General features: G+C 45.3%; 1 protein-coding gene across 2 annotated transcripts in view; it reads right to left on the reverse strand.

The window, feature by feature from the left end:
• The window catches only part of LOC107219605 (protein O-mannosyl-transferase TMTC1), a 145,328-nt gene that overhangs the window by 12,926 nt on the left and 110,238 nt on the right, over window positions 1-22,164 (reverse strand). For both annotated transcript variants that reach the window (XM_015657873.2, XM_046742537.1), the window contains exons 8-12: window positions 21,514-21,703; window positions 15,601-15,722; window positions 15,338-15,502; window positions 14,533-14,646; window positions 506-646 (exon numbers count right to left, since the gene is read on the reverse strand). In XM_015657873.2, coding sequence (XP_015513359.1) covers window positions 506-646; window positions 14,533-14,646; window positions 15,338-15,502; window positions 15,601-15,722; window positions 21,514-21,703 — 732 coding nt within the window. The remainder of the gene's footprint in view (window positions 1-505; window positions 647-14,532; window positions 14,647-15,337; window positions 15,503-15,600; window positions 15,723-21,513; window positions 21,704-22,164) is intronic.

Raw genomic sequence — 22,164 nt, forward strand, 5'->3', positions numbered from 1 at the left:
AACGGTGTGCGAAGCTTTTGCTCGTGTTAATTAAACTTTAATTTTGTCCGAAGCGGCATGAATTACCGCGGCACGCAAGATTTAACGCGTGAAATTCGCGTGAGCGCTTTTCGGCCAATAAAACGGACAATAAACCGTTGATAAAATTGTCCCATGCCTGCAACGAAGGCGCGTATATACGTACATTATACGATCCATTATTTCGCGCGACCATCTTCGCGGGGGTTCTAATTAATATTTTTCCGGCAAAATATAGAACCGAATCAGGGAACAACGAAATTCGAGGAAAACAATTTGAGAATCATCAATTACGATAAGATCGCGATGGATGTTCGCGATATTCGTTAACACACGCAGGGCTGCAGGCCGTCGGAGCGACAATACATGTATTGAATTGCATATCTTAATTGAATCTGCGATTCACGCGAGCAACTTTTTCGAGGTGTCGCCTCGCTTTGCGGCGAAGCCGAAGCCGAGGGGGGAGTTATAATGCGAAATAAATTACCTGTAGAGCTGGCCAAGATTGTAATGAGCGTTGACGTGACCCGGCTGGGCGTTAATGGCTGACAGAAAGTGCTGTTCAGCCTCTTCGCCGACCGTCAGAGTTCCCAGGTTGTTGTGAGCGCTCGCGTAAGTCGGCCACAGCCTGAAACAGACGGGAATTGAACGGGGCGAATGATTGCCTGTAGATTTTTGCCGATCGTGAAGCACCGACAAGCCGCAGCGATACGGCTATCGATCCCTGCAGCGATGGGAATTCAACGGCGAAAATTCTGCACGGCACAGAAATGAGCGGATCTACGGAACTCGGTTAAGTTTCCTGAGCTGTTGCAGTTCGACTGTACAAAGCGACGTGCATTGCGGCAGAGCTCCCGGTTAGCTGTCGGGGATTAATTTCACCGAATCCGAGGATGCCGGGATATTACGCTCCGATGGAATCCGCCTCCCCTGCACAGCTGAAATATTGAATCGGTCTAGAACAAACTACGATTGGCACGCCAGATTACAAGCTTTGCTGAATAGCCTGGAATACAGTCAGTTGGCGGAGTCGGGGGAACTTGAACGCGACATTACAGTTTCACTTTTCCACCGGGTAGAATAATTCGAAAAAACTTTTCCCACTCGCGGAGTATGATTGGTAGGAAAGTGGGTGGCAATCGGCGGAACCTGAATTCAAATGGACAAAGAGAAAAGGGGCCTTGAGGCTGGTCAATGAATTACGAGCATTCCCTAATCGAAATTTAGCGCCTACTTTACAGATAGTAAAGTAGGTTCTGTTCTAACGCTGAGAATGTCCAAAATTTACTGATTTACCAAGTTTAGGCTCAAAATAGGGTCTGCTTAAAACTTCCTTCAACCATCCAGAGGTAGTACAGCGCTTCTAGTTAAAGGGGTTTTTGTATCCGTAAGAACGTTGGATAAATACAGCTGAAATGCAATACTTGATTTTCAAACGTTATTGAAACTGGTCAAAATTATGTCGAAATAGCTCTCGTATTATTCATTGCGAGCACTTGAATATCGCTGTAATAATGCATCTGTATAGGAGGAGATACAGGTCCAAGGGGGAGCTGTAGATTGAACTGCGACAAACCAGATTCAATCGTCGACCAAGAGCGTCAAATTAGGGTTTGGTACCTTTGTCCTACGGAGCTGGAGGTTCGACGTACGGTTTGTTTTCAAATTCTTAGGAGTCAGAGGGTCAATGTAAGATTTCTAGGTTCAGTTTCCTTCAAAGTAGGTTTATATGAATCTCGGTAGGGTCAAACGTAGGCGCTAAATTTGAACTCGAGTTCGACTTGAATGCCGGAAAACGTCTATCTAGTTTGAAAAACATGGTTTTCTCCGTTTAGTTTACGTAATTGTTTTTATTTATTTATTTATTTTTTCTTAACTCAAATTCACATTCAAACGGAGGGATACATCGATGCACGTAGTTCAGGGGTTAAACGATCGCCTAATTTTTTCATTCCTATAGCTTTCCATCTTCTTCTCGCGGTTTCGAAGGGGAGGTAACAATAAGTGCGGATCCTCGGCGAGGCGCCGGAGGCGTTGGGGAAGTAATCCAAGCTTCATTTCGCGGTGCACACATCGAGATATTTCGAGGCGGCGACGGGGTGGATCCGGGTCTCTGGTACGACTCGCAGGAAAAACAACGATCCTACCGCCTCGGGTGAAACGATTTTACACTCGACACCCGCCGCTAAAGCCAATTTCAAACACTTCAGACAACCGTGCACAGCAAGCGCTGCGGCAACCTTAGGTAGACAATTTTCAACCCTTAGATATACGTATAGTCGGTGGCGCCGTGCATGCGGTCGGTTCTTATTGCCGTCAAAGGAAAGCGACAAACTGAAACTTGGAATTTTCCGCTACGCTGGAAACGTTTCGTCTCCTGACAATGGAAAACATCGGCCTTCTTTGAGCCCGGGAAAAATGTCGGACGAGAATTTTATCAATTATAGAGACTCGGCGAGAAGGGAGAGCCCTTTTTCCTCTCCTCGTAAAGGCGGGCGATAAGCTTCGGACAGCAGCGCGACTAATATCAGCCGGCGAGGGGGAGAAAAGCACGAAGCGTCACGTCCTATCGACTAGAACGGATTTTTCTACGGGACTCCGCGACTCGAACACGGCTGGGATTAAGAGCTTCCGAGTGAAACGCCGGCTGGACTCGGATGCAGCTACGGCAGCAGTCGAAGCTTAAATCCGGTGATCTGCTTGTTCGGATCTCGAGCTTCGTCCGATCACTCCTCCCGTGTCTCCTCCCTGTTGGTGGTGTAAAAAATTTTGAACCAGTCGGTTTCTCGGTTTATTCTCCAGTCTTGCAAAGGTCAGCAGTAGCTAAGCGAGGTCGAACTATTATGAAAATTTTGGAGTGAGTAACCTGTACCAATTATTGACACGTCTAGACCCCTTTCATATTTCAAAATTGTAAATTGACGGCACAAAATGTGAATTTTTCGACGACAAAATCAATCTCTAGAGGGTTAAACTGTACAAATTTATCTTCAAGTAATTTTGGAACCGAGGATCAAACGGATACAACCAAAGGAGGTCAGTAACTGGTACACTCACCTTATGCGGAGAGTACAAAAAAACTTTGGTTAATATATCTAGGAACAGTGGGCGACGTTTTTGCAGAGCTCCGATCATTTCGCGTGTAATTGCAGTTGAATAGGAGGCGGGCAATATTGCGAGATGAAATTCCCCTGAAAGCTAGACTCGGACAGTTCTGCGTGGCTTTTCGGAGTAGAGCTCCTTTTATGCATGCATAATCCTTCGTGTATTGTTAGGCAGATACGTTTACAAAAGACGCGAGAGTTTCCCGGGGTGAGTCGGGTGGATACAAAGCTGGTGTAAGACGGCGGAAGACTGAAGTGGTCTTTCTTAATTACCGGTACGTGACAACAAGGCGACCACAGAGGCAGGCCACCGGAGCTCGACTTCCGGTTTCGGGGCCATGGTACCAGGGTGACTCTATCTTGGAGTTCCAGGGCTTGGGAAATAAGGGTCATCCGGAAGTTCGACTTTCGCTACCCGCGGATCGGCGAAAGTCGCGAATTTTCACGACGCTGAAAAAGCCGGGTGGAAATGAACAGCACGCCGTTTATCACGGCTCTGAATTTTCCGGTGTATTCTTGCCGTGACGAGTATAATGGCGATAAGGAAGAGCGATACGAGGACCGCGCGACGGGAATCCAGATTGGCGAGGTGCTCAGGGACATTCGCTGTACGAGCCGAAACGAAGCGAACCGAGGGAAACTCGATCGAGTTAAAAGTAAATCGATCACATATAGTTTTAAAAGTTATTTAAACTTTTTCCATGTACCTACCCTTAAACCCGCCCCGCGTCCCTCGTCCCTCAAACTCTCTGGTTAAAAAGTACTTCTTCGGAGTTATACCGACGCGACGGGTCAGAGCTGGTACCTATAGCGATACGCTTCTCAACCTTATCTAACGTCATCCTATCTCGACCATCTTACTAACTCTGCAGGGAACGTGGCTCGCAATTTTATCCGCAGAATTTACTCTTCGCTAGTGGATTCTGAGGTCAGGCGGAGACTCTGAGTGAGACTTTCCAGCAGAGACAATGTTGGTTATTGGATATTTATGATGCGCTTCAAGAACTCGAAGTAAAGCACCAAGTTCAATTTGCCAAATTCACAAAACGAGAGCAAATTCTATTTCATTGAAGACACGACCAAATAGTCGTAGATTTTTTAAAGCCCGCTATATTCTTGTCGACTGAAAAACATTGGTGAAACGAATATTGATTGAATCGCACGTCGAACAAAAGTTCGGGTTAAATTTATATTGAAATCTGTTCACGGGCCAGTGATTTTTCAACTCGTGTCAACAAATTTCCAAAATCTGTTTAACCCGTATCACGTGGAACGGCGTGTGGGTGAAATGGACTTCATTTCTCACTCGAGGATTCGGGCATGCGAGCACATACGAGTACGGAAAGGTGGGTCAAGCTGCGAGAGGAGGAGAAAGAGAAAAAAAATTGCTTCTATTATTTGGAGCGCTTAAGGGAGGCTCGATGCTAGTTCATTCGGCAAAGAGGCGAATACAAAGAGGGCGGCCGGGCGGCATGGCTTCAGCCTATATACCTATTCAGAGCGCACGCCGGCTCGCTTTATCTTCTTCTTATAAATGAAACAGGTTATTTATTATCCAATAAAGAGACACTCGCTGGGCGAAGCGTCCCAGCGGGCGCCGTTCTCTCCTCGACGGCGCTGCTCCGAGCTTCTTCTCCTCCCTGCAAGAAGAAGCGCGCGAAATTCACGCGTCTACACTTGACGTATAAATATCGGCGGCAACCCCTGACCCTTCCCTCCCAAACAGCTGAAAACATAATCCGGGAGCTTTCTATCGATTCCGGAAATCTAGTCGCTGTTCCAAGGGATAGGTAAATTTTTTTACTGGAATGAAAAGCAGTCTCTTCGCGTCGGTGGTAAAAGCAGCGAGTGATTTGAGAGAGAGCCGAAAACCACTCGTTGTCGGTTTACGATGTTTAGAGAAAGAGAACTCTGCGGCCCTCGCTAAGCGAGTTACACAATACCGGGTACGAAAATTGAAGATTCTTCATGCAAAGAAGACAAGTGTCTCTTCCCCTGAAAAAGGCGAACCAGTGGGGTCAAAATTCCCCTCTCTTTTGCATCTTTGTGTCCTTAACCAGGACCTGCATGCCGCTTGTTTGAAAAAATCCAGAGTCAGTTAGAACCAAACTAGTATCAAGTCAACATAAATTATGCAAACACATGACGAATTATATACCTTATATATTTTCTATGAAATTTCTCGTTGAATCAAGATGCTCGATCATCAAACATCGGGACATTAAGAACCCATTACGTTCATCTAAATAGTAAAATATCTTTCAGTTATAAACACTAACTAATTAGTACAACGTGGTCTTAAATTTATTAAAAACCAATATGCGAACCTCACGTATATCTTCACACGCGGAGACAGTAAGATCAACAAGGTGTATCTTTTATCCGTTCCCTTTTTATCGGTTCAAACGTAGTCAGCTCCATCAAGGCGGCTGAGGCAAGGTTGACAAAGTAAATCAAAGATGTAACGGAAGGGTGAACGATGAAGGGGGAAAAAGCAGCGGGTATCAATATAGCATCGCGAGACCGAACATTGATCCCTCTGTTCTGTTTTACCTAACTTTCGTCATTTTTATCGCGGTGCTGCATGCGATGCGTTATCGATATCGCCGCTTTTATGGTCCGAAAATTATGGGGCTCGTTGTCCCTGGTCGATGCAATCGGAAACCGACTGATGGGTTCCTCCTGAAACCGCGAAGCGCCCGAATTTAAATAATATTGTTTCCGCGAATCGGCCGCGCTGATCACGAACAGACGAGTCAAAAGGTCCTGCGAGACCGTGAGCATTGTATGAATTTCAAAAACGCCCCTATAAATTCCCTCGATTCCCATTGTTCGCCTTCAGTCGAGGCCCTGCCTTCTACACGCATACATATATATGTATATATATACATATATATATATACGAGTATACATGTATATACACATACATTATATCTACACGCGGCAGAATTTTATTTAGTTTTATTCTCGCACTTGTTAGCACGCCTCCAGCAACCGATACGCGAGACAAATTGATACCTCGAAATGGCAATCGAAAATTCTGATATATGTATAATAATATTCAGTTACCCGCGAGCTCTCGGCACTCTTGCGGAAATTCGTAAGACTTGAAACAGAATGGCTAAAAATGCAGCGACGAATGCGTGCAGCTTGAGGAGGCATTTACACGAATTTTAGTTAATTTTTTTTCACGCAGGAAAAGTTAAAAAATTTTTAAAGGTTTTAGGCGAGCAGTTCTTAAATCTTTTAGAGTAAATTTACCTCATTAAAATATGTAACAAAAATTACCTCAATTGGCCGTATGCAGAGTCATACAAAGTAAAGGTTTTCGACCCCCAAAAATTTCTCCGGTCAGAGAAGGGATGTAAGAGTACAAAAATGGAAAAAACCGTAAATCGATTATTTGGCCATAAATGCCCCCATAATATTCTCCTAGGATCGAATTATACCCGTATTACCGGTCACCCGTATACCCCGGTTTTTATTTTCTCTAAGCTTTTTACGAGATGCACATACGTTGCGTCAATGTATTCAAAGGTCTCCTTGCTTTTAGCCTGATTTACTGCGGCTGATATAGACGGACGAGCCGATTTCCCATCATCCCCGTTTTTATACCCCTCGGAGAATAATGCTCCCTCTCTCTCTCTCTTTCTCTCTCTTTCTGCTTCGGCGCGACAGCCAAGAATACCATAAAATTGCAATCAAACAATGCATTATCGTAAATATAATGTTCCTTGTAGCACATAAATTTTTCATAGCTTATTTATGTACACGGATGTACATGTATTTATGCATTTTTTCAGTAAAGCTTATGTTGTTGGTCTGTACTATTGGACGTGATTTTCGTTGGTAAATGAATACAGAAGTGAATGTGTGTATAATGAAGGTATTATCCGCCATGTTATATAGAAGGAAGAAAAAAAAATCACTTACCGTCGTGTTTTAATTCCACGAAATAATTTACGCTTATTGGATTCAAAAAACGAACTGTTATACATGCGAAGAAATACCTCGTTACTCCTGGAAAGCAGAAATTAATTTTTAACGATAAATCAGAGTTTAAGCAATTTTACAAAAATAATTTTATACACAATGCGCAGTATCTAACAACACGTATAATATGTTATACTTATTCGTCAACATTCTATAAGATAATGATGTGATTTCAGAAAGTCAAACAATCTCTCCTCAATCCGTTAAAATTGTCTTCTATTAATTCGGAGCAAAAGTATAAGTGGGAAAATTCTTTTGAGTCGAATAGAAGCAAATGTCACGATAGAATCCGAAGCACAACGACCGTCAGAGGAGGTTTAAGAGAAATATTTTACTCCGCGCTTGTTTCTGTTTGGTTTTTATTTCGATGATGCGAATCGATCGATATCCGGAGCTGGAAGTTCGTGGAAGAAAAAGTCATTATCCTAGTATCCAACACAATGCCGAAACGGGTTCGAAGTAATTAGCCGAGGGGCAGAGTCAGCCAGGTTTTAAAGCTCGGATGAATTCGGATGTATAAGTTTAGCATAATTATTCGGTTTAGTTCGGGATTAATTAAGTACACTAAACCGCAGAAGTTGATTCTGCCACCGGACTCGGTCCCCGAGGAGTCGACTGTATAACGCTTACATCTTTACCGATTAATTTCACGATGCCGTTCCGACCGCCTTGCCTCGCCTCGCCTCGTGAATTGATCGCTGCTTTGAAGTGCTTGAATAATTTCTCTTGCCCGGTAATCGTGCTCGCCTTAATTTGCTACTTGACCTAACCAACTTACTTAACAGCGATTTACGAGCTCACCCAATTGGTAAATCTCGAGTTATGTATTTTCCACTTCACCTACCCCATAACTACCCCGTATTACTTTTTCGAGCTCAAACAAGGTGAAACGAGCTTCGTTCAGTCGACCGAAAACTTTAGTTGCATTTATTTTATGCGCGCAAACAAATCCTGCAGGCTTACGCAATCTCGTTGAATATCATCGAAAAATACACCTGAATACACAGGGTATTACACGTCAAATCGAACGGTCGGATTAAATCTGACTGCCCTTGAACACAGTCAAAGTACGTATTGAAAGGATGAACTTTGAATATTTTCAGATTTTTTCGGCACGTGGTTTCTTCATGACAGCTCGTCCAATAGATTTATTTCAACTACGTAGCTTAAAACCTGCACGACGTATGAAAAATGTTCGTTTACAAAAATTTCAGATTTCTCTTGCGAACTTCTCGAGAGTATTTTTTCGGATTTTTCATTCCCCGTTTCAGTGTAGTATTGATAAAAAATGCGCGCAAATTATTCGAAACTGAAAAGTAGCCTGATCGAATGGGCTACAATTTATACACAGCGTGCCTTCTTCAATGCGAAAGGTTGTCTGAAAATTTCATAGTGGCCGGAGCAGTGGTTCGGAAGATATATCAACAAATATTCACACGGTTGCGAGAATTCGGTTCAAACTTCGCGGCGCGGCAAGCTAATTGCTCACCCTGCTCGTGGCGCTGCTGCGCCCTCGAGCCCGATCTTCAGTTGTTGCGCGTGTTGTTTACAAAATCGGTTGTCGACTGTTTCTCGCGGAGTATACTTCGGTCTATTATTTGTTACGATTCCTGACGTGATGTGTAAGTGTCGTACTGCCGGACAACATTCTTGAAGCATACTCATCCAAGGTAAGAATTCAAAACTATGTGTTGCGTATCGTAATACCGATTGTATGACTTTCACCGTTCGTACCGCCACGTTACAGTACGTATGGTGAGAAATTTCACAGTTCCATGCAAACTGTTGCTTGTAAATTTTCAACTACTTTTCCGCCCACTGCGATATATGTAGACAATCTTTGGTACTGAAAAAGATACGCTGTGTAAAAATTTCAGCCAATTCGATTAGGGCGCTGTTCTGTTACGGAAGATTTTCGAAGATTTTTCATAAAAACTATACGTTGACGTGGCACGAGAAGTCACGGAAACTTACAAAGATGCGAAACTTTTGCATAGGAACTTTTTCTATATGACATCTGTCTTTCAAGCTGTGTTAACTTGAATAAATGACAAATCGGCAAACGCTGATTTCCGACTAGCTGCGGTCCCAAAATGCTTGGTCAGGAAAATTTGAAAAAATTCGGGTTTCATAATGGCAATACGAACTTCAAGTGAGTAAAAGGGCGTGTAACGGGTTTTGCTTCTCCTTGAGCCTATAGCGTGGATGTACGCCTGATTGCGGTGACGCGAGTCTCTCGATCATCGATGTGTGTGTGCCGTTCCTGCGGGTGGCTGGCAATCGAATGTCGTCCGAAATAAGAGAGCTGGGCACACCGACCTCAGTGCCGGATCGTTCATTCCTGGTCACTTTGTCTTATAATTTTATCTTTATTCCGGGTTGCTTTGGCTTATAATTTTACCTCTATTCCTGGTTACTATGTTTCATAATTTTATCTTCGTATACCTGTTGGTTACTGTGTTTATAATTTTATCTTCGAAGACCTGTCGGTTCCTGCTGGTTCCTGTCTTTCTCCAATTTCATTTTTATATACATGTGGATTACTGTCGTCATACAATTCGTGAATCATGTTTTTTTTTTTATATACAATCAGACAGCTTGCCAAGGCACATTCGTTATATGAATATCATAATACATTTTGGAGTCTTATTTATTTGAACGTTTCCCCTTTGGTTATCCCGTAACTGATCAATCCGTGCTCATTCATTTAATCGTGTTTTAAACAATTAAATACCGATTCAACAAAAATATATTACAGGCGAAAACATCAAAAGTGGTCGGGGAAAAAATCTTGTATTTTCGTTCGATTTGACGTGGAATCCCCCGTTATACATATAAATAGAAAAATGAATAAAACTCGCGTGTCGATGAGTGACGCGGAATTACGCCGAAACTGAACCGAGTGAAATTGGCTTGTGGGGCTTAGGATGTTGAGCAAAAAAGCGATCCTTCGAAAATGCAATATTCGCAGAATAATTACGCCATCGCGAACAGCGATTGTAAAACGTTACGGTGACAAAAAGAGAGTATTCTGTATATGTACTCGGTCGGAAATTGCCATTTACGAAAGGCTTAAATTTTTCGCGAATTCACCCTGCAGTGCACGTATTGTACATGGGAAATTAGATCCTCGATTGGAGCGATGCGAGTGTTGGAAAGCGAGGCGGTGTCGATGAAACGTAATTTTCATCGTTGTCGGAGCCCCCTGGATTTTTACTCGTTTTCATGCACGCCTGTGTTTGTCCGGAGTGATTGCATTTTCGAAGACAAATATTGCGCCATTACGACGGCGTGATTGGCTGCTACGGTACGGAGATACCTACCCTCCTGCCGCTGCAGTTCGCACCCTGTTTATTGCCGTAATTGCACCCCCCTTAATTGCCTCCAATTCCGGTACGGAATTCGGTCCCGCAGACTTCGACGGGGCTTCAGAACCGGCGAAAACTATCGGACAAAAATCGTTCGACGATTCGACCTCCGCGGTTCGCATCACCACCCAGAAGTCTCTCGGTTCTACCAGTCTCGTTATAAAAAGGGGGGGAACAACATCGCGACGACTTTCAGAGAATGGGTGCTAATTATTTTCGACGGGCACTCGCGTTCGGCAGCCTGCATCAATTGCAGATCCAGCTTTTGTTGGCCTTTGCTCGAAGTGCAGTCACCATTATCGAGGGGAATGTCGAGGCAACGATACTGCTGCGTCGATTAAGCGCAGTCGGTGCAGCGCGTGTCTTTGAAAAAGCTGATACTGAGAGTGTCTGATGCAATTTCTTTCGTTCCTCCATAGAATCGGAAATTTCGAACACCTCGCTGCGTGGATTATTTGTGCAATTTTGATGAATGATATTCTCGTCGTAGCTGAGCTCGAAGGCTCGATGATCAATTAATTCGTGAATTTCGGGACAATGTGTCTGCGATTCGACAGCACTCATGTTTTTATGGAATAATTACGGAGGTGGGTGTAAGATGAGGAGTAGTTCAGAGTTTTTTACCTCCCGCACTTGTCGTGATTCTTTTACGAAGTTCGCTGAGCGACGAGTGCCTGTATTTACGGGAATTAAGCGACTCCGACCAACCGACAAGACTCTCGTATTTTTACTCGTGCAGTGCTGTGAACTTGGTGGAAAAAAAGAAAACCGATTGTGCGGCAGTTTGAACCGAGGTACAAGGGCCGCGCAGCACGCTGAAAAGACGAAAGGACTGCGTGAATTGCGATGTGATTTTGGTGTAGGAATGATGAAATACAGGACGGAAAATAGTTGTAACGGGAACAGAAATGAGAATTAAAATTAATGAAATGTTTTCACTTTGGAGCTTTAACAAAAAAAAAAGTTGCAAGGTATAAAAATGACTCTTAGTTTTGAAAGCCGGTTCGTGAATTCTATGAATATTTGGAATTGAAAGACGCAAAGCTGGCGGGGACAGTCATTTGGTAGATTTCAAGCGAGACTTTTATTCAACCGCTCTCTCAGTTTGCCCCAAGGAACGAGGAAACAAGGGTATAAATTTATCGTTCGGAAAAACATTTTCCTGCCGGCAAATTGACTCTTGAAACTTGTACGAGAATAAGGGAGTGAGAGCTGGCATTAAAATACCCTAAAATATTAACTCAACGACGAGAGATCGTTTCTTTTGGGTTGATAAATTATTTGGAAATTATTTGATTAAAGAGCTCCGGATGAGAAAAGGCTGCTTTTATTATACGAAAATGTAAAGTTTTCTTACAGGATTGATAGTCGATATGTCGCGTCGTTTTCGGTACTTCATTCCTTAAATAACAAAAACATCTCGCGCTGACGATGACGAGGGTAATTCACTCGGTTGAGGGTATTTCTAATGAAAGCAACAAGGAAATCCCCTGCGCTTAGCATCGGTATACATAATACAGAGCTGCCGAAGATTGCATCGGATGTGCTTCAGGCGCAACTTTCAATTCCATGGAAAGTTGTTTAATGGGGTCGTTATCCCTCAGGTCGAAACTTTAAGCCGTCGCGACGCGGATAGGGTTCCAGAATCCATTGAGAATGAGCTAAGGGACACCTGCCATCCACGAGAAGTCTCTCCCTGATGTTCAAATTGAAAAGAAGTCACCAAGAGGGGCAACGCCACGTTTCTTGAAAACGGCTCACCTCAAAGAGAGAGGATGAATAAATATCAAAGAGAACAACGAGCGGCGCGTTGAAAAATTGGGCTTTGGAAACGGACGATCGATTAGCGGAACATTCTTTTTTCTTTTTTTTTTTTTTTAACTGCGCTCATCGGTTAGATTTCTCGATAACTTTGTACTCCGTGGCCGTTTTGTCTAGTGGTCAATGGGATAAGCGACAAATGAGTGAAAGCCTTTTGAGAGCAGCACGTCTTGAAGCGGTCCGACTCAACCGCGCTCGTCGATAAGAATGAGAGGAGAAAAAGAGGTGAAGTTTTCAGGATTCCGTCGTTGAGTCTCGGCCATGTTCAAAGCAACAAGAGAGTGCAACCCCGAAGTCACAGTACGTACAAACAAGACTGGAAAAAGGAAAATACGAAGTCCGGGAGATAGGGGGGCCCCTATCTAGATAGACTAGGAGAGTGGAGGAAAAATAAGGTGAATAAAAGAGGGATGAAAGAGAAGGAAAAATAAATAACACCGGCTTCCTACTTCGGTTCAGGCAGATCGAAGATCTCGGGCTTTCGAAGTCTGAGCCTCGAAGAGAATCTATAAGTTCGAGGATAGAGTGGATGGAAGCTCGACCTGCCGCTCGGTCCAGGATAGCGGAAACGGCGTGGCAGCTAGAACATCAAACGGAATCTTTAGTGATCGGTTACGGCGGCGGTTGAAGTGCGAATCTTTTTCCGCCCCGCGTGTCTGCAGCGACGTTTCCCCCATTTTCATACCCGGTAGTAACAAGCACATATACGTACGTACATCCTCGTTTCCGTCGTTCAGTCTCTACATAAACTCTCGACGTAACGCGACGTCTTTGAGACGTCTCCAGTGCTTTTACGTGTTATAGAGACCCCGTTATTCTTCCACCTCCGTCTTCTTCCCCGCTGCGATGTACTCGTTCCGTCATATTTGCCCCGATACTGCGAAGCTCGATATATATTCACCCTCGGAAATCCCCTTATGAATTTCCATCCCCCCCCCCCCCCCCCGTCGTGCGAGAAAATAAGAACACACCGACTCTCGCCGCTGCTGCTGCAGCGTCGCACGAACGAACGAGCGAAGTAAACAAGAGTTAAAACTATCGGATTAACACTGATGATCACTTTTTTTTCTTTTCTTGTTATTCAATTATTTGAGTTTGCCCTGAAGTGTATCAGAGCCATGCACGTTGGAAAAATAATTAACAACTCTCTCTTCCCGGGGGTGGAAACCCTGTGACGTAAACAAATGGGTTGTTAGCGAGAGATGAAAATCTGCGGGTAGAAGGGAATAGAATTTTCCCAAGAGCTGCCGGCCGGCCAGCTGGAGCCGGCGCGGCGGGAGGAAGGGAGATGGCCGTACAAATTGATGGATACAAAATACGCTCCAGCCCTACGTGCGCCGATGTATTATACATGTGTTCACGTAGGCAGGCACGTAGACGTATACGTACAACTGGGTTGCCTACATCATTTACCCCGCCCCGCGAGCCCCGCAGACAGAAGCAAAGCCTCGGAGTGGAAAATTGAAAATCTTGTGTATGCATAACGCGAGGAATACAACCCGGCTTCAAAGGATCATAAATAATTATTTTGCGTCCCGTTTCACGTGTTGCGTGTGCCTCGTAGAGTTGCGCGGTCGGCTTTGCGCCGAGGGGTGAATATCGGTGTGGGTCCTCAAGACGGTAGGGGGAGATGGGAGTGGAAGGAGGAACGAAAAAAGCGGAACGAGGAGAACCGAGGGTGAAATCTTTCCGCGGTTCAGAGATGAGACAGAGGCCAAGATCGGCGGAGGACTGCTCATCTTTTATATGGAAGTTTACTGCTTTACTCGAACCAACTCAGCCCGGCCCCTCGCCAAAACATCACGGAGCAGACGAAGCGAATTCGAGTTTCGTCTCGCGGAGAGAAGCAACAATGCGGTTAAATATACTCCCGCCCTCTTGGTTTGTCCGACGTTACTTTCGTCCATTTCGTTTACTTGGACCACTTCACGTTGAGACTTTTTCCTCCTTGCCAAAATGTGCTGCAATAACTGCTCTTCGGAATCTGTCTCTGGCAATACTCACAATCCGGAAGACGATTTAAATTGTCGTAACAAACTTCATCAGGCCTTCTCTTAATTCACATTAGCTACAGATTTACGATTCATGATTTGCGGTTGGAGAGAAAATTTTGGTTACAGCGACCAGGATCCTGCCATTGATAATTTCACTCTCTGCAGAATTCGCCGGAAAAGAGGAAAAGGGACGAACGAACGAGAATAATCAATTAACCAGTCGTCTATACTCACCAGAGTGCCAAGTGGTAGTGGATGATGGCTCGTTCGGGCTGCGAAGAGTCCCTGAGAAAGTTTGCGAAATTGTAATGCATCTTGGCGTTGTGCGGCAGGGTCCGGAGGCCAGACCTGAAACGAGATGATCGTTACTGCGAGCAGTCGAGCTCGGTTATGCCTGCTTACTTCTCCGCAAGCCCACCGGCGCCCGTTAATTATCCGACACTCTGTTCCACCCCCGGGCAATCGGTGGCTCGGGGCCAAACCGTTGTTTAGAGGCTTGACGGGATCCGTAAAACCTTCACCTCCCCGCATACACTGTGTATATCCGCTCACTCGGGCGGATTAGAGATCGCACGAGCGAATTTCGCGAGTGTTTATGCGAGTGAGTAGTAAAAATTTGGTGTCGGCGGTTGTCGGGGGAGAATTGCAGCTGCGCTGCGCGAGCATGCGAATTGCTGAGAGAATTGCAGATGGGGGTAAATTTGTTATTCGCGCAGGATGTTGGCGAACTCTGGCTCCGGACTCCCTTGGGTCGGAGGAAAAGCAGGAAAAGATGTCGCGACGCGGCGAGGTATAAACCCAATATAACTTCTATATAAGAGTAATTCGCGGCCGAGACTTTTGAGCACCGTATACCACGGCCAAACAAAGCAAAGACAAAACGGGGTTCCGTCCTCCCGAGGGACGATTCCAATCTAACCAAACCGGCTACAGCTTCCACACCGGAACGGCGGCACTCTGCTGCACCTTCGCCCCTTGTTCCACTTTCTGCGCGCAACCGAGAGAATCGAAATCTTGGAATGTAGAAGATCTCACTCACCTGAGCAACGTCTCCCTCGACGTCCAGTCACGGTTCCGTAACACCGTCCGACAGCACCCCGATGCTAAAAGTAGCACCACTCCCGCTGTGATGAGACTTCGTCTCCGCGGAACGGCCGTCCACGTCACCTGAGCACCGTACACGGTCAGCAGGATTGAGCCAACGCTGGAATCGCATGATTAGGTTGTTATTTTGACCACTCTGTTTGCACCCTTCCGATGAAATCTGTCAGTAGTGACATTATTGATCTTGAGACGATCTACCTGGGTATGTAGAGAATTCTTTCAGCCATGACGAAGCCGACGGTGACGAACAGGTTCGAGGCTGGTAGAAAAGGCAGCACCAGGAACATCCAGCCGAGAATCAAAGGTGGATGCCTCTGTTGCTGGAAAACGTCAAATCGCGGGGTTCTCGTTAGGCGGAAATATCCGATAAGGAACGCATGAATTCGCAGCTAGGTGCACTGGGGATGGTTACGCGTAGTCGGAATGACCTCGATACATCGCCGTTTGACGTTAATGATAGAATTTCAGGACGAAGAGCTGCGAATTAACGTTCCCGGCGGTGCAGTTTCTAATTAGAATTCCACGATCCTCGAGAGCCGGGTGAGCTTTTGTGCGTCTGAGCTACGTTCGTTTATCGCTTGCGGCACAAGCCCGAACTGTATAATATACACGTGTCGTTCGAGATAGGTGTTACGTAGTGAGCTGGTTGTATTCCGGTATTCAGTTGTGGAACAGGCGTGTTACGGGTCACTGGTTTGTGTCCAGCTCGTGCATTGTATTTCAATGCTACGCCTGATATGAGAGGGCAAACATGGAAATGATTGCCCGGGTATTTGCATATTTTAATAGAAACAACACACGCACACATGGCAATCACGCCACTGCCAAGCTACGCCTGAGGTGTAGCGTCACACGTACCAGCGTTTTATAAATACGTAACCAGGCGCGTCTGCTCGGCAGAAACGAAGTGTGTCTGTTGCACAGGCGTGCCTGCTCGTGTTAAATTTCTGTGTTCTACAACCCCCCTCCTCCTCTATCCTCCGCTAATCTCCTTGTCACCCGTGTTGCCTCCGTTGCGTGTGTATAACCTACTCCGTAGTTATTATGTATGTCGTGCTGAGATATCACGCGCTATTGATAGTGATCAGAAATTAAATGAGGTTCAGGGATGATCGACCGACAAGAAAAGTACCCGGGGTAGGTATACATCGTCGATTTTTCTCATTTTGTAACAACACGTTGTAGTACATCGAAAAACATTAGGTAGTTACGTATTTTTATTCGCGAGCTGATTCGGCAGCTTAAGCGACGAGAAGCTCTAAAGAAGTAAGAGGAGCAACCGCTGACGGTAAAAATCATTGCGCGTGTCATTTTTGTTGGTAGTGAGTAACATCCGATCGATTAGATAAAAAAGTTTCGAGTCACTATCGACAAAACCTAAGCAATCGAACCTTATGAACGGTTTTCGCCCTTTGAACGTCTGACTTGGCGTGCAAAAAAAAAAAATACGTGATTGATGTTTTTTGATCTACTATACCATATCGCAGGTACAATTCAGGTACTTTCCTCGCGAGTCGCGTTGCACGAGGCTGCGGGAAAAATTGCAAAAGTCAAAAAAACAAATTTTACTCGAGCTGTAAAGAGAAGGGTCGCAGCTCGGTTCGGTCATTCTGGAGTCTTAACATCGGTGAAATTGGGTGAAGTTTCGAGTCGTGCGCATTCGTGTGAACGGCGAAGCGGAGGCGCGGGACGCTTAACCGAAAACCAGGAACCCAACGTCGGTCAAAGTTAATTGAAACCCTCCGATGTTTCAGCCTGACTTCGGGCCGTTGAAGGAGAAAGGAAGTTGGGTAACTCGCGAGTTTCCGGGTCTTGGAACCGCGCCCTGATGTGTGCACATGCATGCCTTGTGAGCGAACCCGCGCGGGATGATATCGCTTTGTCTAATTATAATCGACGCGGCACTATTCATCAATTAAGTAAACCGTTGTTCTAGGACGCATTCCGGAAACGCCTCCTTCGCCCCGAGGGCTGCACCCCGATGTTCCACAGCTCGACGTGCCCTCCGGCGAAACCCCGATCCTACAACCAGTTCGTGCGTCATCAGCACGCATTATTAACACGGCTCGATTGGTCGCCCGCACCCCGTACACGCGCTTCGCTATCGCACAATGGGATCGGAGGATTTGTGACCACGCGAAGTCAATAGCCATTTAGAATATCTGCAGCCTTTCTCTACGGCCAAACCCGTGGCTAAGAACCGGAGGCCCCCGGACTTCGATCGCGACTCGTCAATACAAAGGGCCGCGAATCGCTTCGGTTGCGTTGTTTTGCATCGTAGTTGAGTTGTTGTTTTTTTAGTGTGAAAATTTTCCAAGTCTCGCTTATACACTCACTTGCGAGATCGTTTTTCGTTTTTATTTTCTTCGGAGGGTGAAAAAGCCCCGGGGAGCTGTACGAGAAGAACTGAGGGTTGGGCGGACCTTCACGTCCAATTTCAAACTCGTGTAATGCAGGTTATTGCGGAAAACGAGATCGTAAAATAGTTTTGAAAGAAGTTCAAAAGCGCAGAACCGTTCACAGGGAGTTCTATGTATGTATAGGTACGTATACATGTATACCTGAGAACCTCGCAGAGAGTACAAGAAACTTGTAATTAATCTTGGAATTAAGTTACCGCGCGTGTATTGTTCCAAAGTTTTGCCAACTGTAGTACACGTCGAGAGCTACACAGCCGCAAAGCTCTCGGTTCCGAGTCGTTTTCGCCACAAGAATGAAAATGGAACGGATTTACCGCGTACGCCCGGGTAGAAAAATATACGAGATATACGAGATCCGATTTCAAAGTTTTAACGTTGTTACCCACCGCTCTCTCCTCTCCAAGATGCAACGCTGTTTTCCATCGCTCTAAGGGCCGGGCTCGCGTTACTTGCTCGGCCATTTAACGACCCTTTCGAGAAGGATGAATTCCGATCGCAATTCGAATTGAAATATACGTTGAGCGCAAACGATGTTCGCAGAAAGCGCGGGACAGTGATTATGATAAAAGTAATGAATGAGCGATTGAACGAATAATTGGAAAAGCTGCAGGTTGAAAAAAGAAACTGATAAAAGATGCTTCTCTATAAGTAAAATGGACTGTTCGGAAAAGATGAAGGAAAATGTAAGAGAGAAGAGAGAGAAAATTCTGCACCAGCTCATTAACTTACAAGGAAACGAGAACCTGTTATTACTCCTGCTTTCCGTTTATGAGAGTTTCATCATGGAAAGGCTGTTAGGAACTTATTGGCGTAATAATTTTCCGCTTGATGTCTTTTGATAGTAGCTTCAGGGAAAGAGAAGCGAAGCGCTCGGGATTTACCGAGGGAACTGCAGCGGCGGCGGCCACCGCGGTTTAAATATCTATAAATAACTGAACACAGGGCGTTTCGAACCTTCGATCGTTTGTAACCGTCAATTTGAAATTTAAATCAGTAATTTGACCGCACGAATTTCCAAACCGCGAGAATTTGATCGTTCGACGCATCGGGGTGCTTTTTCGCGTCTGACGAACCTGCTATGAAAGCTTGGGGATGCAAAGGAGAGAAAGAGATAATGAAAGCACGTGCTATCGGCGTCCCGGCTGAATGGGAGATCGCGGCGAGGACCTAATTGAGGATTAATTAAGATGACTCTGGTTATGTACACACGGGAGAGCTCATCTTTTGTCTCTGCTGGATTGAAATTACGACATCCAATCTGTCTTCGATCCGGACGGATCTTCTCGGCGGGGGATTAAACTCGGGATAATGGGACAACGAAGGTGTGCAGGCGATCAATTTAACCCCGGATGTTGTATCGCGGGATGAACCAATCGGGAACACGATCGCCCCACACTGACGCGAACCTTTTACCGGATACCAACCATCCTTGTCACTGCACGACTGGCCAATGAAAGTTGACAAAAAAATTTAATGAATACGAGCGGTTGATGATTGTAACTTTGATGTAAATTTTTACTTCTTTTCCTTCCTTATCCCGAGTGTAATGAAAAACTGTTTCTTCGATCATTCTCAAAGCTCGCACCATTTTTTGTTCATTCTAACACATTAGACGATATACCCGTATGTACGCAGTGAGGAATATAACCGAAAGATTTTTTTTCTCTTGTCATCACCGCATTTCACTCGAGGAGAGCGATTCGACGTAAAAGAAGACCGCCTATTCGTTGAGTGAGTCAACTATGTCCACGTCCCATTAACTAGACCAACGAGAAAGGGATATAAATAAAATCGAACCATCAAAATGTGGGGGTCTGGGAGAATGAAAAGAAATAAAATTTAGTGCGTTTAAGATAAGCGCTCGAGCCACACTAAAAGTTTCGGTGTATGTATGTATACATGCCATGGAGTATTATCTAGCGAGATGGAGGCGTCACGTGTCTGAAGAAAAAGATGAAACAAAAGAGAAGAAAGAAGGAGAGAGAAAAAAAAATACAGCGTAAAAAAGATAAACGGGTAGAGAATTAATGGACACTCGCTCAATGCCGCGGAAACAATTTATCCGGAAAACTCGGTAGCCGTGGGCGCTTTCACAGGATTATCTCGGTTCTGTTCTCGGAGGCACGTCTCTCGGCGTCGCGTCGGGTCGCGTCGCTTTCGTCGGCTCTTCTCCGACGGACCCCGATGAGCTAAACCCTTGCGAACCGACCCGTTGTTGCTGCAGCCCCTCCGTTCACGGTGCGTTATATCTCGCGAGAAATGTCCACCTGCGGACAGTTTTTCACCCTCGAACCTACGTAGAGTACGAAAAACAAGTCATCACCCCGTGCGAAGCGTTTACTCATTCTCGCCTGTCTGAAAACATTCTAGACGATGTGATCCCGAAACAACTTCAACAATGGGAAAATTACTTGAATTTCTGCCAAAATTTTGACAAATCTTCAAAAGCGCACAAGTTATATCGACGTGTTTTTTCTGACGAAAAAATGGTGAAACTCATGGTATCGAGTCGCTGCGGTAAATGATTCGAAAAATACGCACAACCGAAAAAAGGAAAAACCTGCTCATATTTTTGCAGCTGGTTGTCATACGTTTTTTTAGCATTTGAGGTCCAAGTTAACCGCCACGGGCTTCTATACAAAATTTATTCCTCGCATGAAAAATCTTTCAGGTCTCAGTATCTCGATGATGAAACTTCTATTCCTTTGCAAAGGTACAAAAAAAAAAAAATAATACTTTGAATCCATATATTTTATTCCACAAGGATCGATTTCATTGTTCACCGCTAATCCTAATCCTATTCATTCGCCCGCAATATCGTATCGGGTATTCGGCGAACGCGGAAGCTTCCGCAAATCGCGTTGATCGCGTGTATCGAGATCAGCTGCAGGTGCTCGAGTATATCCACCGTTCGTTCTCCTGCATCATTACCCGCTTGCAGTTCATAGCTGTGGCTATGCTGGTATCGTTAAGCGGGACATTACACGATGGGTTATGGTCGATAGAGGCCGTATCCATAACATAACCGATTATCAGTCCGACCGATTTATGGGTTCGATCGCTCCCTGGTTCTGAGAGGATTTAATCGCACATTAGCCGAAAATTACTTATTGTTCAAAGATGGTTACAGGAGCGAATTTGAGGACCAGGATATCGGCACAGATATTTGTCCTAAAAAAATTTGTATCCCGAACTGCGTCAAGCTTTTGCTATTTCTTATTAAATACATTGATCTTCGATCGTCCTTGCGCGATGCGGTACAAGTTTTTTTTTTATCGGGCGAAGCGTTGAGTAAAATGAAAGTTTACCGTAGGCTGCTAGCGCAGAAGAAAACGGCGTGGTAAACTTGGCAGCTTATAATAATACGAGTATATACGATAAAATATCTTTGAAGGGTTTTATTAACTTAATTAACGATAACGCATAAGTGCCAGGCGAATACCCGTATTAATTGAAGAGTTCTCCTTCTTTACTGCAGCAGGCTCAACTCGTCTTCGGGCCACTTTCTGGTCGGTTTTCAAGTTATATACCAGCTCCGCTCAGCGCCTACATAATCGTCGACGAATTCTTGACTTCACGAGGGTGTTCAACAGGCGCATAATGGGCGTGGTGGTGGCGGTGGCAAGTTCGGGGTTGTGATTTAATTCCCAGGACACTCGGAGATCGTTTTAAAGGCGCGAAAACCACTCACCTCGAAGTCCGTGAATGCTTTGTAAGTGAGCACCACGCAGCCGCCAAAGAAAAGACAGGTAGCCAAATTCCTCGCGTCCGCCACGGACGCCACAAGGGGTACCGAGCCCATTTGCCAGTCGTGCGATAGCGTCGCGGGGCACACCAGCAGCCAGAAATTCAGTGCAGCCAGGTAGCAAAAGGTCAGCAGCCTGCAACAGATTTCAAAATACAATACCACACCGTGTCAATGAATCCAGATGCAAAAGATACGTGGCGGGTGCGCGAGGAAAGAAAGCAGCCTGAGAAACCGCGACGTCCGTTGTCTTGTTGCGGAGACAATGGACGACGGTCTGGGCGGATGGATGATGGGAAGGTGTCGATATAGTGGAGATTATATCGAGAGGTGCTGATAGTGAGAAAATGAAAGCTCGGCGTCAGCAGCAGACGCTTCAGCGGCACGACGAGCTCGCACTCCTGAAAGCACCATCCAGAGCTTTTTCTTCCTCACCCTGTTCGATAGCCGAGCCACTCGAGGTGCTGTGAACAATGTCAACCCCGGATCGAGACCATCGCGCCTTTCATGAGTGGTCCACCCAGCAATTTTTATCGAGGCGAAATTTTTTTCGGTAAGGGTTGCAATTATCCATGCGTTGTACGCGCGCGATCCGTC

The sequence above is a fragment of the Neodiprion lecontei genome, chromosome 6, assembly GCF_021901455.1.
Source record: "Neodiprion lecontei isolate iyNeoLeco1 chromosome 6, iyNeoLeco1.1, whole genome shotgun sequence".
In the NCBI taxonomy this organism is placed as follows: domain Eukaryota; kingdom Metazoa; phylum Arthropoda; class Insecta; order Hymenoptera; family Diprionidae; genus Neodiprion; species Neodiprion lecontei.